This window comes from Solanum pennellii, chromosome 3 (genome assembly GCF_001406875.1).
Source record: "Solanum pennellii chromosome 3, SPENNV200".
In the NCBI taxonomy this organism is placed as follows: Eukaryota; Viridiplantae; Streptophyta; class Magnoliopsida; order Solanales; family Solanaceae; genus Solanum; species Solanum pennellii.
In genome coordinates this window covers 69,327,980-69,353,781 of record NC_028639.1, presented here as the reverse complement: position 1 = coordinate 69,353,781, position 25,802 = coordinate 69,327,980, and the positions used below count along the sequence as shown (strand labels likewise).

The window sequence follows — 25,802 nt, the reverse complement described above, 5'->3', positions numbered from 1 at the left end:
CATTATTTAAACAACAGGGTGACAAATGAAGAATTATGAAAAAATGGAGGACGTTAATGAGAAAGAATCCCTTTGTATTCCACAGTAGTCTCTGCAGAAAAGCATTTACTTTTTTTGTTGTCTAAACTTCAAAATTTTTTAGCCCGTAAATTGTGTGCTTGTAGGACCATTTTTGAACTTTTTGTTCTATCGTGGAGCTCAAATGGCCACTCTTTCTCCTAGGCAAAAGGAACAACACAGCATTCATCAGGCCCACATGGTGAAACTCTACTCATTTTATATTATTATACTTGTTTGTTTTTCCCCATAGCTAAAGTTAATGTGATTCTGTGCTTGTTTCTTTTTTTTTTTCTTGGTAAAGATTGACAATCTTTTTTGGGATGATGATGATCCTTGGGATTAAGCGTTTGGTTTTTTTAAGCTTTTATTGGAAATGTTGTAAATGTGGGGTGTTTAATTTAAGTAGTATTTATTGTGAAAGATGTGTTTCATTGTATTCTATTTTATTCGAGAATATTTTATTCTAGTATTTTTTTTAAAGGGTTTCTTATTTTACTGGGTTCATCCATCGGTATGAATTGAACCAGTTGCTAAGTTTATCTTTGGTTTTGTTTTGTGTTGCATGTTGTAAAGGTACTGCAGCGTTACAGAGGAAAACTATATTTTTTATTATGTGTGTATATAATCTAAATAAATACTTGTTCGAGTGATGGAACGGAAGTTTTTTTGACTTAATTGGTAAAGTAGGTGTCATGCGACTATGAGGTCATGGGTTCGACCGGTGAAAATAGGTTTTTGCCGGGATTTAGGGTGAATGATGTATATAGTAGAAATTGGTTTTTGCAGGAATTACTGTCATGGGTTTGAGTGGTGGAAACGGGTCTTTGCAGGAATGCAAGGTAAATGCTGTATACAGTAGAATCTTGTGGTAAAGTAGCTGTCACGTGACTGGGATGTCATGGGTTCGAGAGGTGATTGCAGAAATGCATTGTAAATGCTGTATGTAGTAGAAATGGGTTTTTGCAGGAATGTAGGGTAAATACTGTATACAGTAGAAATGGGGTTTTTGCAGGAATGTAGGGTAAATGTTGTATACAGTAGAAATGGGGTTTTGCCGGAATGTAGTGGTCATGGGTTCGAGTGGTGGAAACGGGTGTTAGCAGGATTGCTGGAATGTAGGGTAAATGCTGTACACAGTAGATTCTTGTGGTAAAGTAGCTGTCACATGACTAGGAGGTCATGGGTTCGAGTGGTGAAAACAGGTTTTTGTAAGAATGTAGGGTAAATGATGTATACAGTAGAAATGAGTTTTTGCAGGAATGTAGGGTAAATGTTGTATACAGTAGAAACGGGTTTTTGCAGGAATGTACTGATCTTGGGTTCGAGTGGTGGAAACGTCTGATCGCAGGAACATAGTGTAAATGTTGTATATAGTAGAATGGTTTTTGCAGGAATGTACGGTAAATATTGTATACAGTAGAAATGTCTTTTTGCTGGAATGTAGGGTGAATGTTGTATACAGTAGAAATGGGTTTTTGTCATGGGTTCGTGTGGTGGAAACGCGTTTTTGCGGGTATGTATGGTAAATGCTGTATACAGTAGAAATGGGTTATGGCAGGAATATAGGGTAAATGCAGTATACAGTAGAATCTTGTGATCAGGCCTTTCTCCGGACTCCACACATAAGGAAATTTATTGCACCAGGCTGTCCTTTGCCGAAGGAATTTCAGTCCTTGGGAAAATCCTTTGTATGCTTATACATTTTGTACGTCTTTCCACAAGCTTCAATGTTCGTCCAACAATAATAATTGATGTCATCACATCCTCCTCCTTGAGTACTTAATTAATATTTGACTTCCTGAAATCATGCCACACACTACATTTACAATTTCATCCTTGAGTCTCATCCCTTACTAACAAACACTCCATAATCTTGCCCAATGGGTGGTGTCATCACTCGCGCCTTTCAATTCTTGGTCATCACTTACTCATTCGACACTTGTGGGCATTGGAACTTATTGCTTTAAGCTCAATTGCATGAGCAAGAGTAGAATCAAAGGGTAACTTCTTAAATATCTGTTTAGTCTCTCAATTATATATGTGGTCCTCAACAAACCCTAGTTCTCTGACAACTTATGAACATTATAGGTACGTAGAAGTGAAAGGTAAAGTATCTTATAAGACATTGAGTAATTCATTAAGTGGAAAGTTAAAACAAAAAAATCGACAATATCATAAATTAAAAAAAAGCCATGCGAGCTATGCTAAGAATTTTACAAAATAAACATTACATGAGTATGGTGTCCATGGAATTTCTAAGTCACACATGAAACAAAGGTCCTGACTATACCCAAAAATATACAAAATGTGACTTCATAGGCAAAAGTGCCTCAATGATAAATAGGGCCACACGCCAATGGTATGAGTGGAGTGCGTAGCGAGGGAGTGCCTCCCTGAGAGTCCATAAGTGCATCACAAGAAGATGTTGTACCTTAACAAAAGAGAAGGGAGTACATGTGAAATAGTACTCACATGATGAGGTGAACCCAAATTTAAGAGAATATAAGTTGTACTAGCACCAACTTATTGCTATACTATTTCTCTATCAATATTCACTTGTCTTGGCTTTAACAAAACCAGTTAACAAATACAATCATGTTCATATGGCCCCTTTAACCAATACCTGATAGGAAAATCTTCTTAATTTGAGGGTCATACCGTGTGGTACAAATATTTGGTACCTTTGACCAGCTCACTAAATGATTTGTTATGGTTATCAGTCTTTGATGGATAAAATATTCATCTTTTTCAAAAATTGTTACATTCCAACAGATGTAAAGAGATGACATGTTGCACATACTGCGAATAGGCAGTATGAACTTCTTAAGTTCTCAACTCCCAAGTAAGTTTCTCTAGTATGTTTTCCTTTTATAAGAAGCTTGAATTCAGTTCAAGTGCTATAATAATGTCTTCTATATCATTAAGAGACTTGATTAAGAGAAACCTTGGTAATTTACTCAAAGTGTTGTTCTTTCCCTTCATCAACAGTGTGGTACTAAAGTTCCGGATGTGATCGTCGAACAATGTATCAGCTACAGTGATCTGTGATGTATATTACTGTCCCACAAATATTAGCAACTTCAATTTTATCTCCATTAGCAATAGTAATCAATACACTGCTGTTTGTTTGGTGCTTTGTCCTAATTATTTTTGGTTGTAGTTCAATTTCCAAGTCCTAATTTTTTTTATTCTATACTTGCTCATATTAGGATATGTTGCTGTTTCTCTACTAAGGATGTTTTCTTTACTCCAAAGTCAACTTACGGATTTGTTAAGTTTCAGGTTGAGAATAGTTTAACATCAGTACATACTTCACTGTGGTTGGGTTTTTCTTTTTGTTTTTGCTGCGAAGATAAAGATTATATGATATATTGCTTTAGATGGACAAATAGACTGGAGAGGTTTATTTTGTGCATCAAGGTTTATGCTCTTACTACAACAGGTTGTCTTTGTTGTTCTGGAAACCCCCCTCCCTCTGTTACCGTGTCAAAAGAAAAAAAAAACCTTCCCTTTCCAAAAGAAGAAGTAGGGGAGGTAGTGTAAATTGTGTCCAATGTAGAAGATTAAAGTACAAACCAACAAACCTGCATAGAATAAGTACAGAGATAAACCGTCTTCTGATTAACCAAAAGAGAAGCAGATTGAATTTCTTGTCATTTATTTACAATGGCAGGAAGAAAACTGGTATTGTACCACTAGCTTTTACTGTTCTCTACATCCTTAAAGTGTTTCTTAAGGAGTATGCGAGGTGTTTCTCTGTGGATGAGATATAACCAAAAAGTACCCTAGGAAAATAATTTGGTTGGATAATACTTCTTTTCAGTTAACAGTATCACTTTCATTAATGACCAAAGAAGATATTTACAATAAAAACAGAGCAGCATAGGACTACTGCTACCTCTAAGTATCTATCACTAATGCTGAATACAACAAAATCAAGTTCAAGTTACATCAATACATCAAGGATAAACATTCAAAGTTAGGATTAAAGATTGCCTTCGAACCATGTTTTTCCCACGTAGATGAGTGCGCTGGACCACCTCCTTTAAATTCTAAATCAGTATTTAATATTCGATGTTGAAATCTGCAATTGTTCCTTTCTCGGCAAATGAGTGTGATAATCATTGCAAAAGCTACTGTTGTGACTTTTGAACTATTGCAGACTTTATCCTTGCGATTGTACTCACCCAATGCAGCTAGGAATTCCAATCTAGAATAGGCCTTTGGAACCCAAACCGAGTGCACAACCTTGTCCATAGAAAATCAGTCTTACCACATTCAAAAAATTAGTGATCAAATGTTTCCAAGACCTGCCTACAGAAGATACAATCAGGTGGGTACTTGGTTCCAAACTTGAGTAGTCTCTCCACTGTGGACAGTCTCTTTGTATAGCTAACCATAGGATGAATTTGAATCTAGGATGAACTTTAGCCTGCAATGTAAGACTCTTCCAAGTACTCTAGGCATCTGAGGCAGAAGATAGGTATACATTTTGTGAACTGAGAACATGGACCCATGTAACACCTGTGAAAACAAAGTCTGCATTGTTCCTGCCACTGGTTGCCCTTGCATCAGCCACTCCCTGGCCACCATTATTTTTGGCACAACCAAAGTTCTTGAGTATTTGCACTGGATATGCATCTGCTGCAAAGGGGGGATTTATGTTACATATATAAGCATGTGAGCTAAATGAAGATCAAAACATGATTTTGCTGATTATGATTTACCTTTGTATAACTGATGACATTTTCCCCTCATTGTTCATTCCATTCATATGGTAATCTTGACTATGTGTGACAAAAGAAGCTGAATAGAGCACTTCTATAGCATCTAAATCCTTGTTTATTGCCAAAACCAGAAAAATATAAGTTTACTTAATTGGATCAATAGTTGGTTATGAGCTTCACTTAAGTTGGATCAAGCGTTGGTTAGTGTCTGACTTTCTGTCTTTTCTTATGAATTTGCAGAAAAATATTTGTGTAATCTGCGGTGATATAGGTTTTCAAGAAGCAATTATTACCTGCTATCAGTGTAGGAGTGCTGACGTGCACCTGTAAGTTCTCTCTCTCTAGTTTTAGCATGAAAGGGCAGTCTGGCGAGCTGAAGGCTATGACTCTGATCCGTACTTGCTTCATCACCGCCTATATGTTGTTTGTAAACCTCAAACATTGTCCCAATCCCAAACCACTTCTTTTATGGTTGACTTGCCACTAAGGGAGAAGTTGATCTTTTTACTTAAGGGGGTGCTCCTCTTGAAGGAAATTGCTAGCTGGATTATCAGCTTTGCTTCCCTTTTTTGGAATTCGAAATAGTGATGAAAAGCGAATAGAACTTAAAGCCTGAATGGAAGTGATATTACCTCTTAGGGAGAATAAAGACCTCTTTAAGTTGTCTGATCTTTTTGGCATTCTTCACTGCCGGATCCTAATGATATTGGATATTGGGTTCCACCGAATGATTCATTGATTCTTTCATAAGCATGTTGTGGGCATTTAATTCTCTTAAATACTGCATGCATCTTTTACTGTTTTAAAAAAATCTGTTTTTTTTTTCCTTTCAGATATTGCTTGGTGGGCTATAGTGAAGAAGCACCACTGGATTGGTGTTGTGAAGAATGTCATATTGACAAAGGGGTAATGTCTTCATCACGTGGACTAGAAAATGATAATTCTGAGGGATCCAGATTACATGCCTTCGCAAAGATTCGCCAGAGTACGGTGCAACCAAAGAAACATAGTACATTTCCTGGCAGGCATTATATTAACTGGGAAAAGGAGGTACAGACTGGGAAAACAAAATATCTACCCGTTGAAGAAGCACTTGGTCTGTCATCAGGCATCACGAAATATGGATCTCCGCTGATAAATACTGGCTCCTCAAAAGTTGTGTCAACCAAATCCATGGCAACTGTGACTCGAGGGAATTTCAGCAAACCTAGAGCTCGAATTTTATTTCCTGAGAAGATCACAATGCAGCGGTCTTCAGGATCAGCAGGATATACAAAACCTCAGAGTCCTCAAAATGCCAAAATCACTGAACAGGGCAAAAAACAAGTGCAGTCATCTAAAGGTTAAGTGTCACCAACATCTCTTGTATTCATTACTCGGTTTTATTTGTCCTCTTCTTATACCTTCACTCTTCATAAATTTCATTTCTATCATATACTCTAATTATTTTATATACACAATGATGTTGATATATTTGGAGTTGATATTATCTTTCAAAATGATTTCTGTTGCACCATCAATATCTGTAAAGCTTTCATAGCAAACTTTATTTACTTTTGTACTTCCATCCAATTGATGTAGCCTATTTTTTAGGTCCGGTTGGTTCTGCCATTCTGGAGCATAGAAGTCCCTATGCTGTGAAGGAGAGTCGAATGATGAATTCATCTACAACACACCCTTGTGATCCTGCTCTAGTTCCTTCCTGGAAGTAAGTACCCTTTATCAGGCACATTAATTACTAACATAGTAACTCAAGGTAAATTGAGCTCTAAAAAGGTTCAAATTTTTTTTTCTTTTCTCTTCTTCTTTGCATTTTTAGGGGAAATTTTGACATCTTAGGTGCTCTGGAACTTGCACCTGGGATATTCAATAATTATATCCAGGCTCATCCTCCTTCCAAAGTTAGACGGAAGGTGTATGAGTTCTCGGGGCTATTGCCTGATACGCTCAAATTTGAACTAGTTCCACGTGGGGATATCTGGGCAAGTCTATTCAACCATCATTGTCCGGGTAAAGAAGACATAGGATTGTATTTCTTTGCAAGTGATACAGAAAGGTTAGAAAGGTCAATTTCTCAGCTTCTGTCATATATCTCCAAAAAGGGGTAAGGGTTGCAAATTAGAAGTGCACCCTTGCCCAGAAATGTTTTTAGTAGATAAGTAGAAATTGATTTGCATTTCTCATTATATGTAGGTCTGAAATATACATTGCTCTGGTGGAGTTCATGTGTATCAAAGATTTAATGATGAAGACGCTTATCAATGATGTTCAGTTGTTTATACTTCCATCCACAACACTGTGCAGTGATTCTCAAAGTACATTCATAATCTCTATGCTCTTTTCTCATTTTCTTATTCCCTTTCAATGAATTTTTAGGTAATATGTGTATTGAATTATGCTCTGTAGAAGATCAATTTTCCAGTCTATCAGAAATTTTTGCCTTTTTAAGTTGGTGATACTTGTTTGGTTTCATTTGAGTATAAATGCTTTAATGTGTTAAGTCATCAGGCCAAGCTCAGAAGTGCTGATTGTACATCCTCTGATTTTTTATGAGAAAGAACAGATAATTATCTGTTCCTTTTGTTCAACCGAGGGCTGAAAAATATGTAACTTGGATTGTTTTATCTGTATTTGTGTCCCTTGAATGCAAGTTTAAGTTGTATCACGCAGGCATCTAGAAAGTAAGTTTATGTACTTGCCTGAGTTCTATTGATGCATACTTTAGCTATGGAGGTTCATTAAAATTTTGGAAGGCTGCCTTATACCCATCTACTTCCTCGTTTGCTCTTATCTGAAAACCACAAATGAGTAACCCTTCTTTACTTCAAAGGAGCTAAACGTAGGCATCAGGTCAGTATTGTTAACTTTTTCCAGAAGTCTAGCTACCTATAATTTGCAACCCTGCTTCTAACAGTGTGTTTGTATGATCCATATTTATGTGTAAGTTAGGTTAAACTTGAGGGTTTAATTGCTTGTTCACATATGACTGCAGCTCTTTGCAATAATGACACGAACTAATGGAGACAACTTAGTCATTAAATATTAGGTGATATGTCAACATTGTCTTTCATGGATACCATTTTCATCCAAGATATTTTACCTAAGACCATTTCTTAAGACATTTTCTGTTATTTGGTCAGACATAAAGTTGGTGGAATTTATTGGTGGTAGAAGGTGGAAATGGCATATTAATCTTGGTGTTTGCTGATGTGTAACTTATATTTGTACATGTGTTGAAAAGAGCTTGTGATTTAATTAGGACCTACCCTTCAAGATATGATAATTTCAAGGAGACTCTGATTATTAATTGCACAAGAAAGACGAAGCTTAACTGACTTCTGGAGCTGCATCTCACCTTGTGGATGTTCTTGCAGGATGGAATAACAAGCACTTCTTGTGGGGATTATTTTACCGCACGGGACAAGATACAGATGGATGTGCTGAAGGGGGCAGCAACAAAGTAATTGATATGGAGATAGACATGATAGGGGGGAAAGATGTCTGTACAGCCAATGAGGTTGAAATGCAGATAGACATGACAGGGCATGAAGAAGCCTCTACATCGAATAAGGTTGACATGGAGGGCTATCAGGATGAGGTTGAAATGGAGATAGACATGATAGCTGGAGAAAATGTAGGTACGCTGGACATTGTTGTCTCGACAACTACCAGAAATGGTTTTGATACCTCTATAAAAGAAACTGTTACTGCTGCTACCTGCAGTGGATCTCAATCAGTTACTCCTTTGGTTTCAAGACCCTCCAAGGGTTGCAAGGAACTACCTCTACTAATCAAACGTGAGCCTTTTGATGACGTTCCTCCAGGTTTTTTTCCCCGTTCAGCTCCAACTAAATGAGCCGCGCCACCTGGGAGTTAATGGTGGTTGCTGCCAACTTGTGATTATCACTACTTATTTCAGTCAACTGTAGGTGTTGGAGTTAGCTTAGCTAAGATGTATGTTCATGACAATTAGGTGGAAAACTGTTGTTAGTATTTCTTGTTGTTACTAATTTATCAGTAAGTAGGTCTATTTTGTAAATATGTTGGTTGGCTATGTTAGAGCAACTATTTTCATGACATATGTTGAAGGTGTGTTGTTTGATCTAATTAAGTAATTTTGTTCAAATTTTATATTTATCTTAAGAAATTCATTAATATGTTTACAGTATTTATATTTGGAGCTAATAAACTTAATAAACAGAACGTTCCATATTAATTTCTGAAATGCTCATAATTTAGGAGCAAGTACTCTATCGAACAAATATTTAACCAATACATTTTTATTCAATATATTTTACTCAAATTTAAATATTCTTTCTGACTTTCTCAAATTTAAGTAATTGTTTTTCTTCTCTCGTATCAACTATTTCACGAAGATTTCCTCCGACTTCTTTTTTAATACCTAAAGTTTGCTCCATGAATTTTGATATCTTATGCATATAAAAAAACTCAATAATATTTTAAAATTTTCATGAACTTTCACCGTAGGATAAAATATTTTTTAATAATTTGATGTAAGAATAGAAGTCAAACTCGGTTTTTTAAGCCCCTTTTTCATTTCCTTTAATTATGTAACTAAAATTATTGCAATTAACTGAACAAATATCCAAAAACTGTTGACAATAAAGTTTTACTGATGTGCAAAATTGAAAAAGAAAAAGAATATTATCATTAATAAAGTAGTTTATCTCTGCGCGAATAGCTTGTGTAGTATAAATATAATAAAAATTCCAACTCAAAAGTAAAAAATATTTCTTGATTAAAGCTTTAAATAATTTTTATATTACTATAGGTTAAATAACATTTTAACTTTATATTCTGATCGATGTCATATAAAATGGAAAAGAAAGAAGTAAAACAAAATAAAAAAAAATGAAGCCTTTATTTTGGGTATCGGGATCATACGAACTCCATTAACATTAGACATTGCAAAATGGTTTTTTCTATCTTTGCCAAGTTCAAAATTGAAACAACTAGATCTATTAAAATGCTTGAATACACAAGTTTAAAATGTTATTTAAATATCTAATTAAAAAGTATTTATATATCATATAATTGTGTTATAATAAACAAATATTAAATAAAAGTAGCCCCAATATTTATTTATTTTGAAGGTCTCACATTAATAATTTGGATAAGAATGAATTGTTGGTATTAGTTCGAACAAAATAAAATGGACGAAAATTCCTAAAAAGAGCATTATTACATTTTCATATATTAAATAAAAGTAGCCCCAATATTTATTTATTTTTTGTCGTAAATAGGAATCACTTTGACCCAAAAAGAAAAGGGAACTTACATTAATGATTTGGAAAAAAATTGAGTTATTTAAGTTTGAAGAAGATAAGAAGGACGGAAGTTATTACATTTTTATATTTTAGTTAAAAGTTTCCCTCCATTAAATTTCAATTTTCAGAACAACATTGGGCTTTGTGTAAAAAAAAGTGGGCTTTTGAAAGGGCCCATTGTATAAATACTCAAAACTGAATGGCATCGCCAGTTTTGCCAGTCACTGTGTACTCACTAGGAGAAATTGATTTTCTCTGTCAATCTACAAGTCTTCCATGGATTCCGGTGAACGACGGCGCGTTGGACTGATATACGATAAAAGAATGAAAAAGCATTTTGATATAGAAGACGTGAAACATCCGGAGAGTGCAGATCGTATTCAGAAAATCTGGGACAAGCTTAAGGATTCAGGAATCGCTAAGAGGTATTTTTTCATTCCCTTTTCGTTCTACATAATCATTGACAGGAAGGATTTTTTTTTTTTATAAAAAAATTAATAAGTTTTTTGGTTCAGATGTACTGTTATGGGTGGAAAGGAAGCCAAGGATGAACATATATCTTTGGTTCATAACAGAAAACATATAGATTTCATCAAAAGCATCAGTTCAAAAGAAGAGAAGTTCTGGAAAGAGATGGCTAAGAAGTACAATTCGGTATACTTCAATCAAGGCTCTTCAGAAGCAGCTTACATTTCTGCAGGCTGTGTGATTGAGGTAACCTCCGTGTTTCATTTTACTTGTCCCTTAAACAAAATGATGTTCTATTTTACTTGTTCATTTTGACAAAGCAATAGAATTCTATTATTTTCCCCCATACTAGCCTTAGTATTAAATAACTAAAAGTTGTCAAAGTTAGATTCCTAAAAGCATCATTAATAACCTTAGTTTAGTAAAATACACTTCTAATTAAAGCTTGCTTAAGGGGTGTGATAGGTCAACAGTGGCCAGGGTAAAATTAAACTGAGGGAGTGCTCATGCTTTTTGTATAATCTGTCAGAAATTGTTGCTTTTCATTTGCTTTATACATGTTGTCTTCCTTTTTAATTGAGTATTTGGTTTGGGATTGTGTAAACATTGTGCACTTAAGGGCATTTCATAATCTGCTTTATGGATATTGTATTGTGGAGTTGTTCTTTGGATGATAATTTGTGCTTTAATGAGTATTGTAATGATCAAATTTTAGTGTTCTCCCACTGTTGCTGCATCCATGATATTCTTTAAAGCGTTGACCTGGCGTGTACCATACAGGTTGCTGAGAAAGTTGCTGAAGGAGAACTAGACTCTGCCTTTGCCATTGTCAGGCCTCCTGGTCATCACGCAGAACCAAATCAACCAATGGGATTTTGCTTATTCAACAATGTTGCTATAGCTACAAAATATCTCTTGGATAAAAGAGTAAGAGTTAGTTTCAGTTAGTGAAACGTAGGTGGATTCGAATCTTTGATTAGTTTTGTGAATTAAATCAAAATTTTAAATATTATCTGGTTAATTTCCTTGCAGGCTGATTTGGGGATCAAGAAGATCTTAATAGTTGATTGGGATGTCCATCATGGAAATGGCACCCAAAAGATGTTTTGGAAGGACCCTCGAGTTCTCTTCTTTTCTGTGCATAGGTATGTGTGAAAGTGCTAGTCTTTATTGTATTTCTCAACCACTTGAGGGCTTCAGGATGTAAATAAGCTGACCAAGATGATTATTTGTTTAAAAAGGTGTCAAATTTAGTCTCTTATGATGTATCATTGTTGGTCTTAATTAGGCACGATTTTGGAACTTATTATCCTTGTGATGAAGCTGGGTCGCATAAAATGACTGGTGAAGGAGCGGGAAAAGGATACAATATAAATGTTCCTTGGGAGCATGGCGGTTGTGGTGATGCAGACTATCTTGCTGTGTGGGATCATGTCTTGATTCCTGTTGCCAAAGAATTTGGTCCTGACATTATCCTGATCTCAGCAGGATTTGATGCAGGTTAGCTAGAACTTGGTTTTATCCTCTGCGGGTCTTCTTATCATTTTCTATAGTGTTTCTCCTATCTCATCTTTTCTCTGTCAGCTTCAATTTTTGTTTCAAGGTTCTTTCAGCAATTCAGGGTATTGCTATTCTTGGTTGTCAACGTGGTTGATTGTTATTGATGTCTGCATGATGCAGCGTTTGAATCAATTCTCTATTTTACTTTTAAAATTCATTTTCCTTATACCTGATTTTTGTAGTTCCATATTTGATTTAAGATAAGGTTTATACTGTATAGTGTTATCCTTAACCTATGAGACTAATCAGCTACACTTGGGACCCTTTTGTACATGATATGAAATCAGATTGTTGAAGTTCTATTTCAACATGCAATTTGGATTTTCTTCAGTTAAACTTTTTTTTCTCATAAACATGAAAACCCCACAGGTTGTGAAAATGTCTGGTTTGTGATGCAATGTTCTTGTAAATGGAAAAGATGGTTGTAATGTGTACATTTGCCGTCCAAAAACCACTAGGATCTTGAGAGCATGTGCGTACTTTGAAAGAGTGGTATGGTTACTGCTATTTGTGTTCCAGACAAATCCTTTTTCATTTTATTTCAATATTTTTCCCTTTACTAGTACAAGTCGAGCAGAAGGGAAGAGCTTCCAAAGTCCTACTATCAAGAAAAAAGCAATTAGCGCTTATCTAACTTCTAGCTTGGTAGGAATAGGATTCCTAGGACTAAGACAGGTAAAGCTGAAGTATACAACCGCGAAAAAGAATTTACCTGTAGAAAACTCATTTTTTAGGTATTTATATAACCTTAAGGACTCTTTTAAAGTGGATTGATTTAATAGAAATAGGATTGTAATTCCAAAGGGATTGGTGCATAGACACTGCTATTTTGATTGAGTACAAAGTTTAGGTATATATATGACCTTAAGGACTCTTTCACTTTAATTGAGTATTCCTGCTATTTGATTCAGAAACCTATCTCATACATCTCTATACATGTGTTGGTTCTTGAATCTTCAGTAGCTTTCTTCTCAAGACCTTTTGTCATTGGATGTTTGACTAAAATTGGGTAAGTTGGCAACATAGGATGATGAGACATAGTAAAATCCTTGAGCTAACATTATGAATTAGTTTTTTTAACTCTTTACTCATGTATTTTGTCGAACTGCTATTCAAATTGGAAATCATAGTTTTCTTGCTGACTAATCTGATTCAACAGTCTTTAACAGTTTTGATGTTTAATTTGATAGCTATTGGTGATCCTCTTGGTGGATGTTGTGTTAGTCCACACGGATATGCTGTAATGTTGAACAAGGTGAGCTCTATGTGACTGTTTCAAGTAATCATTGATTTTTTTTCTCTCAATGAAAGTCTTTGCTTTTCTTCTGTTTGTTATTTTCCGGCATTTAGCCCTTTCTTGTGATTTGTTTCTATAAAGTACATGTTTAGAGACTTCAGTTACCTTTTTATTTGCATATTTTAGTTGCTGGAATTTGCCGGAGGCAAGATTGTAATGGCACTTGAAGGTGGATATGATAAGGTCTCTATAGCAAATTCTGTGCAAGCTTGTATGGAAGTGTTACTACAGCAAAAACCAATTATTGGATCTTCTGAGGCTTATCCATTTGAATCCACATGGCGAGTGATACGGACTGTAAGAATTTTCTGCCCTAGCCCGTTGTGCTTCTCTTTGTTTCCCTTTTTTTTTTTACTTCATAGCCATAAAGTATATAATTGGCTGAATTTGTGTCTGTGAGCCAAATTTCCTGCATGTTAAGAGTAACAATATGACCTTATTGTTTAAGGCTTGTGTACTTAATTTTTCATTGTACATCATAAATGTGTTCAGGTACGTAAAACGTTGAGTTCATTTTGGCAATCATTTTCGGAGAGATTACCAGTGAAGATCACTAGCATGAGCTCTCCTTATATTCAGGTCAAATTTCTTTTTCTTGCAATTTAATTATCATCAGTAACCTTCTCGAGAGCACTCTCTCCATTTTCAAAAAGAAAATTCTTTTTTTAGTGAGAAGGGAAACCCGCAATCGCTATCCTTTGGGTGCTTACATGGTAGGACTCCCGCTCCAATGCAATAGCTCGCAAACCACATAGGCGAGGTAACCCGCACAAAGCAAGTCCGGTGCGACGGGCTCGACCAAGAAGGCAAACCCTTTTTTTTTTTAAATAGATAAATTCTAAGCATGAGGTCAATGGACAAAAACCATTTATTTGTACTCTCAACATTTTTTTTATCTCGTACTCTTGTTGAAACAACAAACTATATTATATCAAAACTCTTTCTTTATTTTTCAAGACACCAAATATCAATAGATACAAATCGAAAACCAAACACCAGGTGATTAGCAAGAAAAGGGATGTTCAAGGCTTGTATCAGACATTTTATATTTTTTTGATTATAAGTAGGGAAAGCATGAAAAAGAAAGTAATTAGTAATTAAAACTTTTGCTAAAGTTGTGTCTTGCAACGACAACTATTTGATACATTTTGCAATATAAACTCATGTATAAATGTATTTATTTTTTTCTTCTATCATGATACTTTTTTTTTTCATTGAAGCACTTCAAATTTATAGGAGAAATTAAATTAGAATAATATAGATTATAAGGATATGGAACGAAATGAAGACAAACATAGAAGTATCATGACCTTAAATCTGTAGAGAATATTGTTGTATTTAATAAGCAAATAATGGTTCATTTATATAGTAGTATTAGTTTGTTCCATATATCATCTCCTTAAATCCGTAGTGAATATTAATGTGTTGTTTAAATGGTAGTGAATATTACTTAAGGAATGAGAATTTAAAAAGTGGGATATTCTTAAAATGTTACGAAAAGGATGATGACGGAATTGCCTTGTGAATTAAGAGTATCTTTTCGGGAAGAAAGGAAGACACCAAATGTATTCATTGTAGATGTGTAACTATGAGACGCGCGGTTCTAACTTGTAAGGAAGAAATGAAAAAGAAATGATTGGAAAACAAAGGTATATAATAAATGATTTTAAGTATCATTTCCTTTTTTTGGTTTTATATTTAGGAATATATATTTTTAGTTTATTCCGATTTAATTATATTTTAGGATTTAATTTATGCCATATATAAGAATAATGTAGAGGAATGCTTAAAAAAGTATTAGTATAATTACACAACAATAACATCCCATAAGGAGCCAACAACAATAATACAATAATGTGATAGTCGAGACATACTAAATAATAAACTAGGATACATTAAAGAAAACGATATTACCAATGATAAACTCAACCACAATAATACTAAACACCAACCACCTTAAGTACAACAATACAAAACACCCATGTTGACCTTTTACCGTAATATGTGTCTTTCTCAGCTTCCTATTTAAGGCTATGTCCTCGATAACATGAAGATGCATCATATCTTGTTTTATCACCTCTACCCAATACTTTTTTGGCCTACCTCTGCCTTTCTTCGTGCCCTTTATAACCAATTTGTCGCACCTCTTCATAGGTTTGTCTATGCATCTCCTCTTCAAATGTCCATACCATCTTAGTCTTGCTTCCCTCATGTTGTACACAATCGAGTCTACCCCATTCCAAATAACCTCATTTTTAATCTCTATCGGTTTAAGGAGATAATATATGGAATAAACTAATGCTACTATATATGATACAAACTAAATGAATCATTATTTGTTAATTGAACACATCAATATTCTCTATAGGTTTAAGGAGATGGCATCTCTATGTTTGTCTTCATTTTTCTTCCATATCCCCATAATCTACATTATTCTAATTTATTTTCTCTTATAAATTTGAAGTGCTTCAATGAAAAAAAAGTTGACATGACAGGAAAAAGAATATTCATACATGAGTTTATATTGCAAAATGTATTAAATAGGTTGTCGTTGTAGGACAAAACTTTAGCAAAAGTTCTAATTACTAATTTCTTTCTTTTTCATGCTTCACCCTACTTATAATCAAAGAAATATGAAACGCTTGGTAGAAGTCTTGAATCACCTTTTTTTCTTTTGGCTTATCACCTGGTGTTCGATTCCTATTGATATTTGGTGTCTTGAAAAATGAAGAAAGAGTTATTGATATAATAAAGTTGTTGTTTCAATAGAAGTACAAGATAAAAAAAATGCTTTGTGAGTACAAAAAATAGGTTTGGTCCATTGACCTCATGCTTAGAATTTACTTATTTTTGAAAAATGGGGTGAAAATAATTTTATACCTGAAACTTTATGCATAAGCTTTAAATAAGGAGAGACATAAGCATGAGGTCCTAGTATGAGCACCACATCCTCACCTTCGCAACATGTATCTTTTGGACATGGGAGTTTTTGACTGGCCAACATTCAACCCTATGCAACAACATCGGCCTAACCACCACTTGATAAAACTTACCTTTGAGTTTCGATGGTACCTTGTCATCACATAGAATTACAAAGACAAGCCTCCATTTCATTGTCAATGTCCCTTTTCCTTTGAAATATCTTTGCTAAATTGGTTGGTATTATATATTACTTGTCATATTTCGCTTCTTGAAAGTCAAACTACATGAACTTTAATATTGTTTTCCGATAGCTAAATCATAAATATTATATTGAATTATTCTGATTCAAGTTAGCTTCTAAAATTAATCAAACTAACTCTTGTAAAATATTGTAAATGAAAGTATTTATTTTTTGTAATTTTCATTGTGTATTTGTGAAACATTGTCAATTATATCTCGAATAACTTCTTCTAAGTTGCTCGGACTCGGGTGCGGGTGTTTGATATGAGTGCGGATCTAGAGGTTGGATCTTTCATGTTCTAATGTTAAGTTTCAAGGTTATGGATCCATGTGCGGATATGGATGTTGGGATTCTGCTAAAAAATAATTAAAGTATCTTAAAATAGAGCTATAAAACCTAAGTTATGAGATATTATGTGGAGAACTTGCGGAAGATTCTAGAAGAAGATTAAATGAAAAGGAGTGACATAGAAATGTCTATATAAAAGGTATTCCATTTTCTTCGTTTTCACCTTAGCTTTTGTATATATTTACATAAATCAATTTTGGTGAGAGTATCTTGAATCAGACACGAATCACACACGCATGTCGTGTTAACACGGCTGCGGCACCAAAAATGAAGAGTTAAAGCAACTTAGACTTCATGCAAGATTTTATTTTGTTGATATTGTTTTTGTAAATTCAGTGATGCTCTTTACATGACCGTACAAAGTGCAGTTACCCCTTTTTGCCAAGCTCTAGTGTTGGTTGCCATGTCCTTGGATCATTTTCGTGCCTTGATTCGTCAGTTCACTAATTAGATTAAGGGGTTATTCCTAGAATTAGCGTTGGGAGGGCTTTGTGCAAGTATTAAGTTATGAGGTCACACATACTAACCAATGGATGCATTGTGTGCAAGTATCAGTTAAATATTGGCGTTGTGGATGGATCATTAAGCTTTATTATGCTTCCCAAAATAAATGAACTTTTTCATTCACAATGTGTCACCACGAGATCCCTGGGAAAACTTATGTAGGCCAAATGCTTGTTGCTCCTTTACTTTAATTTCATTTAATTCTTCTAATATGTGCAATGTAATTGTTTCTATATTAACTTTAATAGATTTTTTTACTTCTACTTCAGGTCGTTAGCTCTGATTCTGAAGATGAGTACAACACCTTTTCTAACAGGGTATCACAACATTTGGAGATGGATATTGAGAATGTAATTCAACCATTTTCAGACCTGAAAGTTAATGATGGCACAGGCATAACAAGTATAATATTGTTTTCCGTTGCAAAAATTTGCTGTTTTATTTCTGGAGATGACTTTTAATCATCTTTGAATTTTTACAGGTCAAGCTAGCAATAATTTTCACACTTGGAGGGAAGAGCATTCAAAGATTGATATATGGTATGCCACGTTTGGATCAAATATGAAGTTATCAAGGTTCCTTTGCTATATTGAAGGAGGACAGGTATAGCTATAATTCATTGTTTGAAATGCACATATTCATTATAATCCTCCTGCGCCAGAGAGAAGTGAGTTGTGAAAAAATATTAAACTGCTACTTTGGCCACTCCTCTAAGTGTGTGGCTTTATTCTTCTTGAACTTCTACAACCTTATCTTCCTTCTTAAATATCAGAATGATCTTAAAACTTACTCATGTATAAACCGAATACTTGTGTTCTACAGTAGTATGGAAAAGTTGTCCTAATGGTTGATAGTTTCTGAAGAATATAAAAAAAGAACTGAATAAATTACCAAATATGTTTCTCTAAGAAATAGACTGAATACATAATCAACCCCCTAAACTTGTCCTGATTTTCCATTCAAGCACCTCAACTGAGGGCATGACCTATCAGGTCCTAAATATCTATGCATAATATACCTATTGAACCTTTCATGGAGCAACAATGAAAAAAATAAAGAGTGGGAGCTCACACATGGATGATGTGACAAAGAAGTCAAATAAAGAAAGGCATGTGGCTCTTCTTAAGTAATTCTTAATCAGAAGATCTTTTGAAAAAGATAATCTATTTTTACACACACACACATAGTGCCCACCTTCCCACTCTTGTTTGTTATTCTTTGAAAATCCCCAAATCATCTTTCCTCCTCTTCCTCATCCACTCCATGATAAGAATCGAGCTAAGAACATAAGTTGCTTCACTTTGGATGCCGCAGCCATGTTGACACGTCGTGAGTTTGGGATTCATATCGGATATGGTCTAACGATTTTGGGAATTTTGACCAAAATCAATAGAAATATCCGAGACAGATATAATGATCTCTTATTCAAACTTACTATTCAATAATAAAGAGATGCATCTGTACTTCATAATAGTTATAGAATCAAACTTGCTCTCAGAAATTCATGCATTACTTCCCCTCCAAATAATCTGCCATAATTTAGACAGTGTTTATAGGTCTATAAAATGGTGCATTACTTTCCTTCCAAATAATCACTCCATAATTTAGAGATTCTTTATAGGTCTATTTTTATATAATTAAATTATATTTAGCCAAATCCTCACACCGTCCATCGACCGGCTTACTTCAACAAAAGAATATTTGAAAAAAAAACATAGAAAAATAAATAAAATGACTTATTACCATACAAATAAATAACATTTGGTCATTGCTTATTACTCTGAATGTGATGATATTTGTATAAAATGGTACTAACTACTTTAAGTAAAAAATCGATTGTTGATAAAATAGACCAACAAAATTAGTATCATAATTTCTTCTTTTTTTCTAGTTAGACAATATTTATGTCTATAAGCTAGTAAATATTCTTGCCTTTCACTCCACAAACAGCCCTTTTCTACCCAACCAATTGAAAAGGCAAATGCATAAAGTAACTCTTGGAGAAGAAGACTCTACGCTTTAGTACTTTGAAAAAATTGTGAATAATTGAACGTATCGGAATTCAGGATTTGAATATCACAAATGTATAATGAATGTAAAACTTATTATTCGTATAAAGTTTTAGTACATATACATAACTGATAAATTATTAAATTCAAATGAACTCATATCTGATTAATGCGATCTCTACCATACCTACTCATATTAGTTGCAATTGCATGGGATAGAGTGTATTGATTTCGTTGTATCTCCGGCTCTTTGCTCCTTGACAATTGGCACATGAAAAATAACTATAGGTCCCCCTTTCTTTACCAATTGGTTCCCCCATTGATTGCATATATGATGTATACTACTCATCTAATTGTCATAGAGGCACTTAATACATCCTAATTAATTAAGAACTAGATCATGATGATGATGCTTTCTTTTGACATCACTCATATCAATTAGTTTTTGATTATGATGTATCTTTACAAGATATCACTTTGAGCCTCTTTCCTTTTCTTTTCACTTTTGCCTTTTTTTTTTCTGTCACGTATACATTTTTTTAGAGTACACTTGTTTTGCTTTGGAGAAGGAAATGATGGTTCCTTGAATCTTTGTGGAAACTTTAGCGAAGAAGGGTTTCCATTTGTCTCAACTTCAATATATTGAGAAGATAACAGCTAATGAAAGCCTAATATTTGCTCATTCGAAACCCTTTCTCTTGGGGGCCTGTATCCATATCTAGATCCGTACTCCGGAATCATAAAATTTAGATCATGAAGGATTTGATATCTAGATTGCATCTGTATCTGACACTCGAGTCGGAGAAACTTAGCTAAGAAACCCTAATTGCTCTCAATATTAAAAAAGTAATGGATTAATGCTAAGTTGTTCATAACTTAATACTTTTGGTTTTTATTAAATTAAACTAATGGACTAAAGCTAAGTTACTCATAAGTGATAACAATTCCATATGGATGCACTGTTTAGAGAGCAGTTCCAAACCTGTGGCCTTTAATGCAAACCAGAATCAGCTTCAAGGTTGGGAATAGAGAGTATAACTGCTTTCTACAGTACAATGGCAGTTTTTAACAACCTAACAGAGGAAAAGGATAGGTTGGTGTTGTAGAAGGGGACAGCACAGGAACTAAACTCAACACATGAAATGATTAGGAACATTCACCGTCATTTCAGAATTACAGTATAAATGGAACTAAACTCATCAGACAAATAGGAGTTTAAAATGAATTGCTTAGCTCTGTTTTATTTTTGGTGTAAATAGATAGATATTCAAGTTGTAAGTTGTAATACTTTTGATTCTTTGAAGGGACGACATATTTTAATGTAGTAAATCCGTGGATATATTAACTGTTACCATTCTCAAAAAAAAATAATCTTTGTTGTAAGGTTGCAAGATAATTTCATAGTCACCACAGACAAATGTGTAAAAAAAGAAAAACCTCTCAAATAATATTCAAAGAGTTATGCTCTTCCAAAAAATAGCAAAATCCACCCTATATTTATTAGGGAAAAGCTATCCTAAATTACATGGGATTTGAATCTTACTTTAATGGAAATAATGAATACTAATAGAAACTTTTAAACTAGGAAAGTTTGTCCAATAATGCGGAACTTCTTCCCTAACCAATTAAGGAGAGAGGGCATAATATCGACCAAAAAGCACGTCTATCCTTTACTCAAATTGGGTGAATCTGCCCCCTTTTGGTATGAATTTTCAGCTCCTTCCTGGGCTCTATGTGGGTCCAATCTTCCTCCGCTTGGACTTGGACTGGAACCATGAAATAAGTGTAACACTTGGCCCACTCTTAACCATAATTTTTGGATTTTTCTTCAAGAATGAGCATCTTATTGGGCTCATCCTTGCAAACTTCATCCACGTAAGCATCTTTTTGATTTCCCACTCAAACCCAACAACCCTTAATGGAGGTATGAATCCATGAATGCTATTGCTCCACCTTCTTCATCAGGAAAAAAAATGGACGCCTACTACCAACTACCAAGTTCTTATCTTGCCCTGCAATTCTTCAATCAGTTTTGCTGTTCAATTATCTCTAAGGAACTTCTCTTTCAAACAATCCTACTGAACGATTTGAATTAGATTCCTTTGTCAAGCAGAAGGACAAAAAAAGTTTTAAATTATAAAAATGATAAAATTAATGATCAACAATCTGGTCCTAGAAATGCCAAGAATGAGCGGTTCAAAGAGTGGCTGATTTCTGTTAATGACCAACTATCTTTGTCAAGTTTAAGGTGCTATCTATGTATTCTGCTAAAATAAAAATAGAACATTTCAATGATTGGGAGGTTCAAAGAGTGGCTGATTTCCTAAATAAACTTGATCAATTTCCTGGGGTTCAAGCTGGTGAAGATCATTAATGGTGGCAGGGCATTTTTAAGGTCAATGCTGCTTATAAAATTATGTATCAGTCCAACCACCAGATAGCAAACTGGCCATGGAAGCAGATTTGGAGGATAAAAGTTCCCACAAGGTATCAATTTTTGAATGGTTACTAGCAAAGGAGGTCACTTTAACAGTGGACAACTTGATGAGCAGAGGTATGACACCATGCTCAAGATGCTTCCTGTGTCAAGAAACAGATCTATTCTGCACTATGTATACACAACTCATTTGTGGAGAACCATCCTAAACCTTAAGGGGTCGTTTGGTGTGATAGATAAAAAGATTTAATCACATGATAAATTTTGCGTATCCTAGGTCACTAATCTCCTTAAGGTTTAGGATGGTTCTCCAGCAATAAAAATTAATCCCGTATAACTAATCTCAACATAACTTATCCTATTATGGCTTATTCCAGCATAACTTGTATTCAAATCAAACGACCCCTAAGGTTATTGCATGGACAATGCTGAGCAAGATAACAAATGCTGAGAGGGAACATATTCACATGCTAAGGATAGGAGTAGATGGAGAATTTCCCAGCTTGTATCTGGTGGACAATTTGGTAGGAGAGGAATTCCAGATTTTTTGATAGCTTAGATAATAATATGCTGAAGATCAAGTTCAACTTCATCTTACTGCTATGTTTTTGGTGTAGTCAGATTTACTCTAATGATACTGTGTTTGTGTCTATCATAGATGTTCTAAATTCTTATAGCTAGCGAGGGAAGACACTAGAGCTCTATTGTAAATATGGTTTCAGTACTACCCAAGTATTGTTTTGATACTTGATATGATAAAAAGATACTGATTTTTTTAAAAAAATGAATCAGCGTCCTAGTGCAATTAGAACTGAATGGTGTGAGAATATTTCTTACTAGATAAGTGGTTTGGCTTTGGGACGTCTCAAGTTCGAAACCCCTTGCCTTGTTCGAAACCCATTGCCCCAGCAAAGGCAAGGGGTTTGCCTTTTGGGTCGAGCTCGTTGTAACGGGCTTGCCTAGTGCGGGTTACCTCTCCTGTGTAGTTTGCGAGCTATTGCATAGGAGCAGAGGTTTTACCCTGTGCACACCCAAAGGGTAGCAGCTGCGGGTTTCCCTTATCATAAAAACACAAAAAAATATATCTTACTAGATAATAGTGTTGAACGTTTGCCATGTTTATTGCCTTCTTGAAATGGTTTTACATATTTGGGTGATAATGATTTCGCAAAACTTTAATGACTCTCAGTTGCTCAGGCATCTTATGATAAGAAACTAATTAAATGTTAAGATGAGATTGGTGCTGAACTGCTGATGAAAGGGTAAAGAGTATTGACCTTTCGGTGTGTCTCTACGTTCTTTGTATGCATTCCAGGTGGAAGGCATGCGAAAGCCATGTATTGGTTCTTTGGATAAAAGCAAGCCAAAGGAGATCAAATGGGAATCTTTTTCCCATCGCCTATTCTTTGCTCGTGAGCATACAGCTACCTGGGGTCCGGGTGGGGTTGCTTTTCTTCACCCTGAATGCAACAGTGATGAAAAAGCTTACTTGTGCCTATATAGGATAACGTATGTCATTCTTTCCTTTATCTGAAATGTTTCTTCTTTCATGGTAATTAGGAGTTTGTCATTTTGTTGGCATTTTTTAATAAAGACCTTCAATTCTTGGTGATTTAGAATTATAATATTCTTTTTTTCTTTTTTACAGGCTTGAGCAATTTAATGATGTTTTACTTCAAGAGAATACTTCAAGCTTTGACATGAATTACCCTTTGTTTGACATGACTGACTTACAATCTATTGAAGAAAGAAAATGTGTTCCAGTGGAGGCTGTCAAGGTGTGATTTTATGCGCTCTGTATTGTTCTCATGAGTATTATTCTCTTCACTCCCGTATTAATGGTTCAAAAACTAAGATTCAAGAGGGCATAAAAGCATTGGTAGCATAAGATATAACCATATATTTTCTGCTAATTAGTCACTAATAAAACTCAAGGCTGTGATGGATGGAAAATTTTATACCGACCGTGAAGGATAAGTATATCGGAAGAAGATTGTGGTTGGTTGATACTTGACAGCTAGCTAAATATAGTTGAAGTATTGATGAATCCCCTTAGTATGTAATTCATGAGGATGTTCTCTCCCTGGCATCCGTCAGCTTACGCCTAACCATGTACGGATAAGGGTGAGATTTCGTACAATAACAACTTAGCGATAGTGATCCCACAAGTGGGATATGGGGATGATAGAGTGTATGCGGACTTTCCTTACCTTGTAAGGAAGATATATTGTTCCCGATAGACCCTCGACTCAAGAAAACCATTTCAAAAATTAATTGAACTATTGACCTCATCAAAAAGGAACTGAAAGGACTGATATGGGAGAGATGGGGAAGATATGACCTTGTTGATCTATTGAATCATAATTAGCCAAGCAATATAGAAATAATAGAATCATCAGTTCTCAGGGATGATCATTCGAAGACTAGTAAATCCTAGGAAGGAAACCATGAATTTGTCCCCAGATAAGCTCAATAGGTGGCCAAATCTCATCACGGACTTTAAATTGTCTTAGCATCTCTTAACTATTAAGTTGTCAACAAGAATACTATATCTTTGGTTAAGTAAAGTCATTATGCGAAAAAAAATAATCCCGTGTAAAGATAAATTTATGCAACTCCAAATGTCCGTTATTTTGTTAAAAACAGCAAACATAAGTTTCTCTTGTATCTTGAGTTTGTTACCTCTGCCAAGAAATTTCGAGCCTCTAATAAGTTGCAACATCTTTTTTTCTATTTATTTTTCCATTTTCTTAATAAACAAAATCCTTTACCTGAGCTAAATCTGAGCCTGAATGTTTACTGTCTGGGGGTGTTGAACTGTTTGATAAGTTCCATTCCTTTTTAGTTTTTCAGTGTGAAATTTAGTGAACCCCAAATTTGCCGAACAACTTATTTATATTGAAATGACATGAAACCAATGGAGCAAAATGGTAACAAATGACGCATATTGTCTACCCCAGCTGATTTAGGATTGAGGAAGTTGATTGATTGATAGTAGAAGATGACAAGTATTGCTTTAAAAAAGAATGTAAGAATCTTAGTAACAGGATAGAATAGTATCCTAGTAGTGTTCATTCTTACCCCCCTGCCCCAGACGTCTGGTCTGGTCTTTGACATAACGCTGAGCTTGATGATTGTTCTCATTGTATGATTTTGTTTTGACTTTCATGTAGAATGGCTGGTACCGTAATGTGCTTTACCTGGGAAAGGAGAATGGTATTCCTATTTTGACAATGACGTAAGCATGTTGCCTTTAATTTTATATGCTCTTTCATTTATGTATTTTCTTGTCCAACTGAATCTCATCCATCACTTTTCTGCTTCTCTATCAGATGCCAACTGTCAGATGTTGATAACTTTATATCAGGTAAAGTAGGTATGTGCAAACCATCTAAAGAATATGCCAATACTCTGATTAGAGGTTTGGTAGAAGGGAAGCAGCTATCAGAAGAGGAAGCCACCACTTACATACAAGAAGCAGCTAGCAGAGCATTGTAACTGCCCTATCCTGCTTGTTTGTTTGTACAGTTGCGAATTCAGAGTGCAGTATTAAGTAGCTGCTAGACAATTATGTGATTATTATGCCTAGCAACATATGCACCAGAAATGTTTTTGTGCCATATTTTTTGCGGAAGCAACTTCTTCCTATTTGGTCAGGGTGTATATAACTTGTTGGATCAACGTAAATTTTTCTGATTCCTTCTTTCAACTGCAATATTTTGGCTTAGCAGTTGAAATGTATTTTGCCCACAAACTACTCTGATCATGTCCATTGAATTTGGCAGTTAGTAGCTGATCCCAGTATTTGTGAATTAATGTGCGTCATTGTGTTGTTTAGAAACTTGCAAGAGCAGTTCAAATACAGTTTTTGATATTCAATTATGGCACAGTTTTGCATCAGCAGAGCTGAATAGTTTCTAAATGAAGACAGTTCAAATGAA

The 25,802-nt window shown here is 34.8% G+C and overlaps 2 protein-coding genes across 7 annotated transcripts; both read left to right on the top strand.

Annotated features, from left to right (window-relative positions):
• Positions 1 to 8,898, top strand: LOC107013063. 6 transcript variants are annotated; one of them, XM_027915283.1, is made up of 9 exons: positions 314 to 2,902; positions 3,049 to 3,109; positions 3,270 to 3,342; positions 5,028 to 5,113; positions 5,621 to 6,129; positions 6,381 to 6,495; positions 6,607 to 6,852; positions 6,981 to 7,102; positions 8,162 to 8,898. In XM_027915283.1, coding segments are annotated over exons 2-9 (1,635 nt in total). In that variant the 5' UTR covers positions 314 to 2,902; positions 3,049 to 3,107; the 3' UTR covers positions 8,644 to 8,898. The 6 variants fall into 6 exon arrangements, with proteins under 6 accessions (XP_027771086.1, XP_015068535.1, XP_027771084.1 ...); XM_027915287.1 differs by lacking the exon at positions 3,270 to 3,342 and having other exon boundaries at positions 315 to 2,902; XM_027915284.1 differs by having other exon boundaries at positions 315 to 3,109; positions 6,607 to 6,843.
• Positions 8,899 to 10,272: 1,374 nt separating this feature from the next.
• Positions 10,273 to 25,673, top strand: LOC107014514 (histone deacetylase 5-like). The gene is made up of 15 exons (XM_027915133.1): positions 10,273 to 10,500; positions 10,591 to 10,789; positions 11,324 to 11,470; positions 11,576 to 11,688; positions 11,832 to 12,043; positions 13,294 to 13,358; positions 13,527 to 13,697; positions 13,893 to 13,979; positions 17,685 to 17,817; positions 17,897 to 18,018; positions 23,177 to 23,370; positions 23,510 to 23,639; positions 25,035 to 25,099; positions 25,194 to 25,391; positions 25,425 to 25,673. Exons 1-14 carry the CDS (start codon positions 10,352 to 10,354, stop codon positions 25,357 to 25,359), a joined length of 1,953 nt encoding a protein of 650 aa, XP_027770934.1. The 5' UTR covers positions 10,273 to 10,351; the 3' UTR covers positions 25,360 to 25,391; positions 25,425 to 25,673.
• The last annotated feature ends 129 nt before the right edge of the window (positions 25,674 to 25,802 follow it).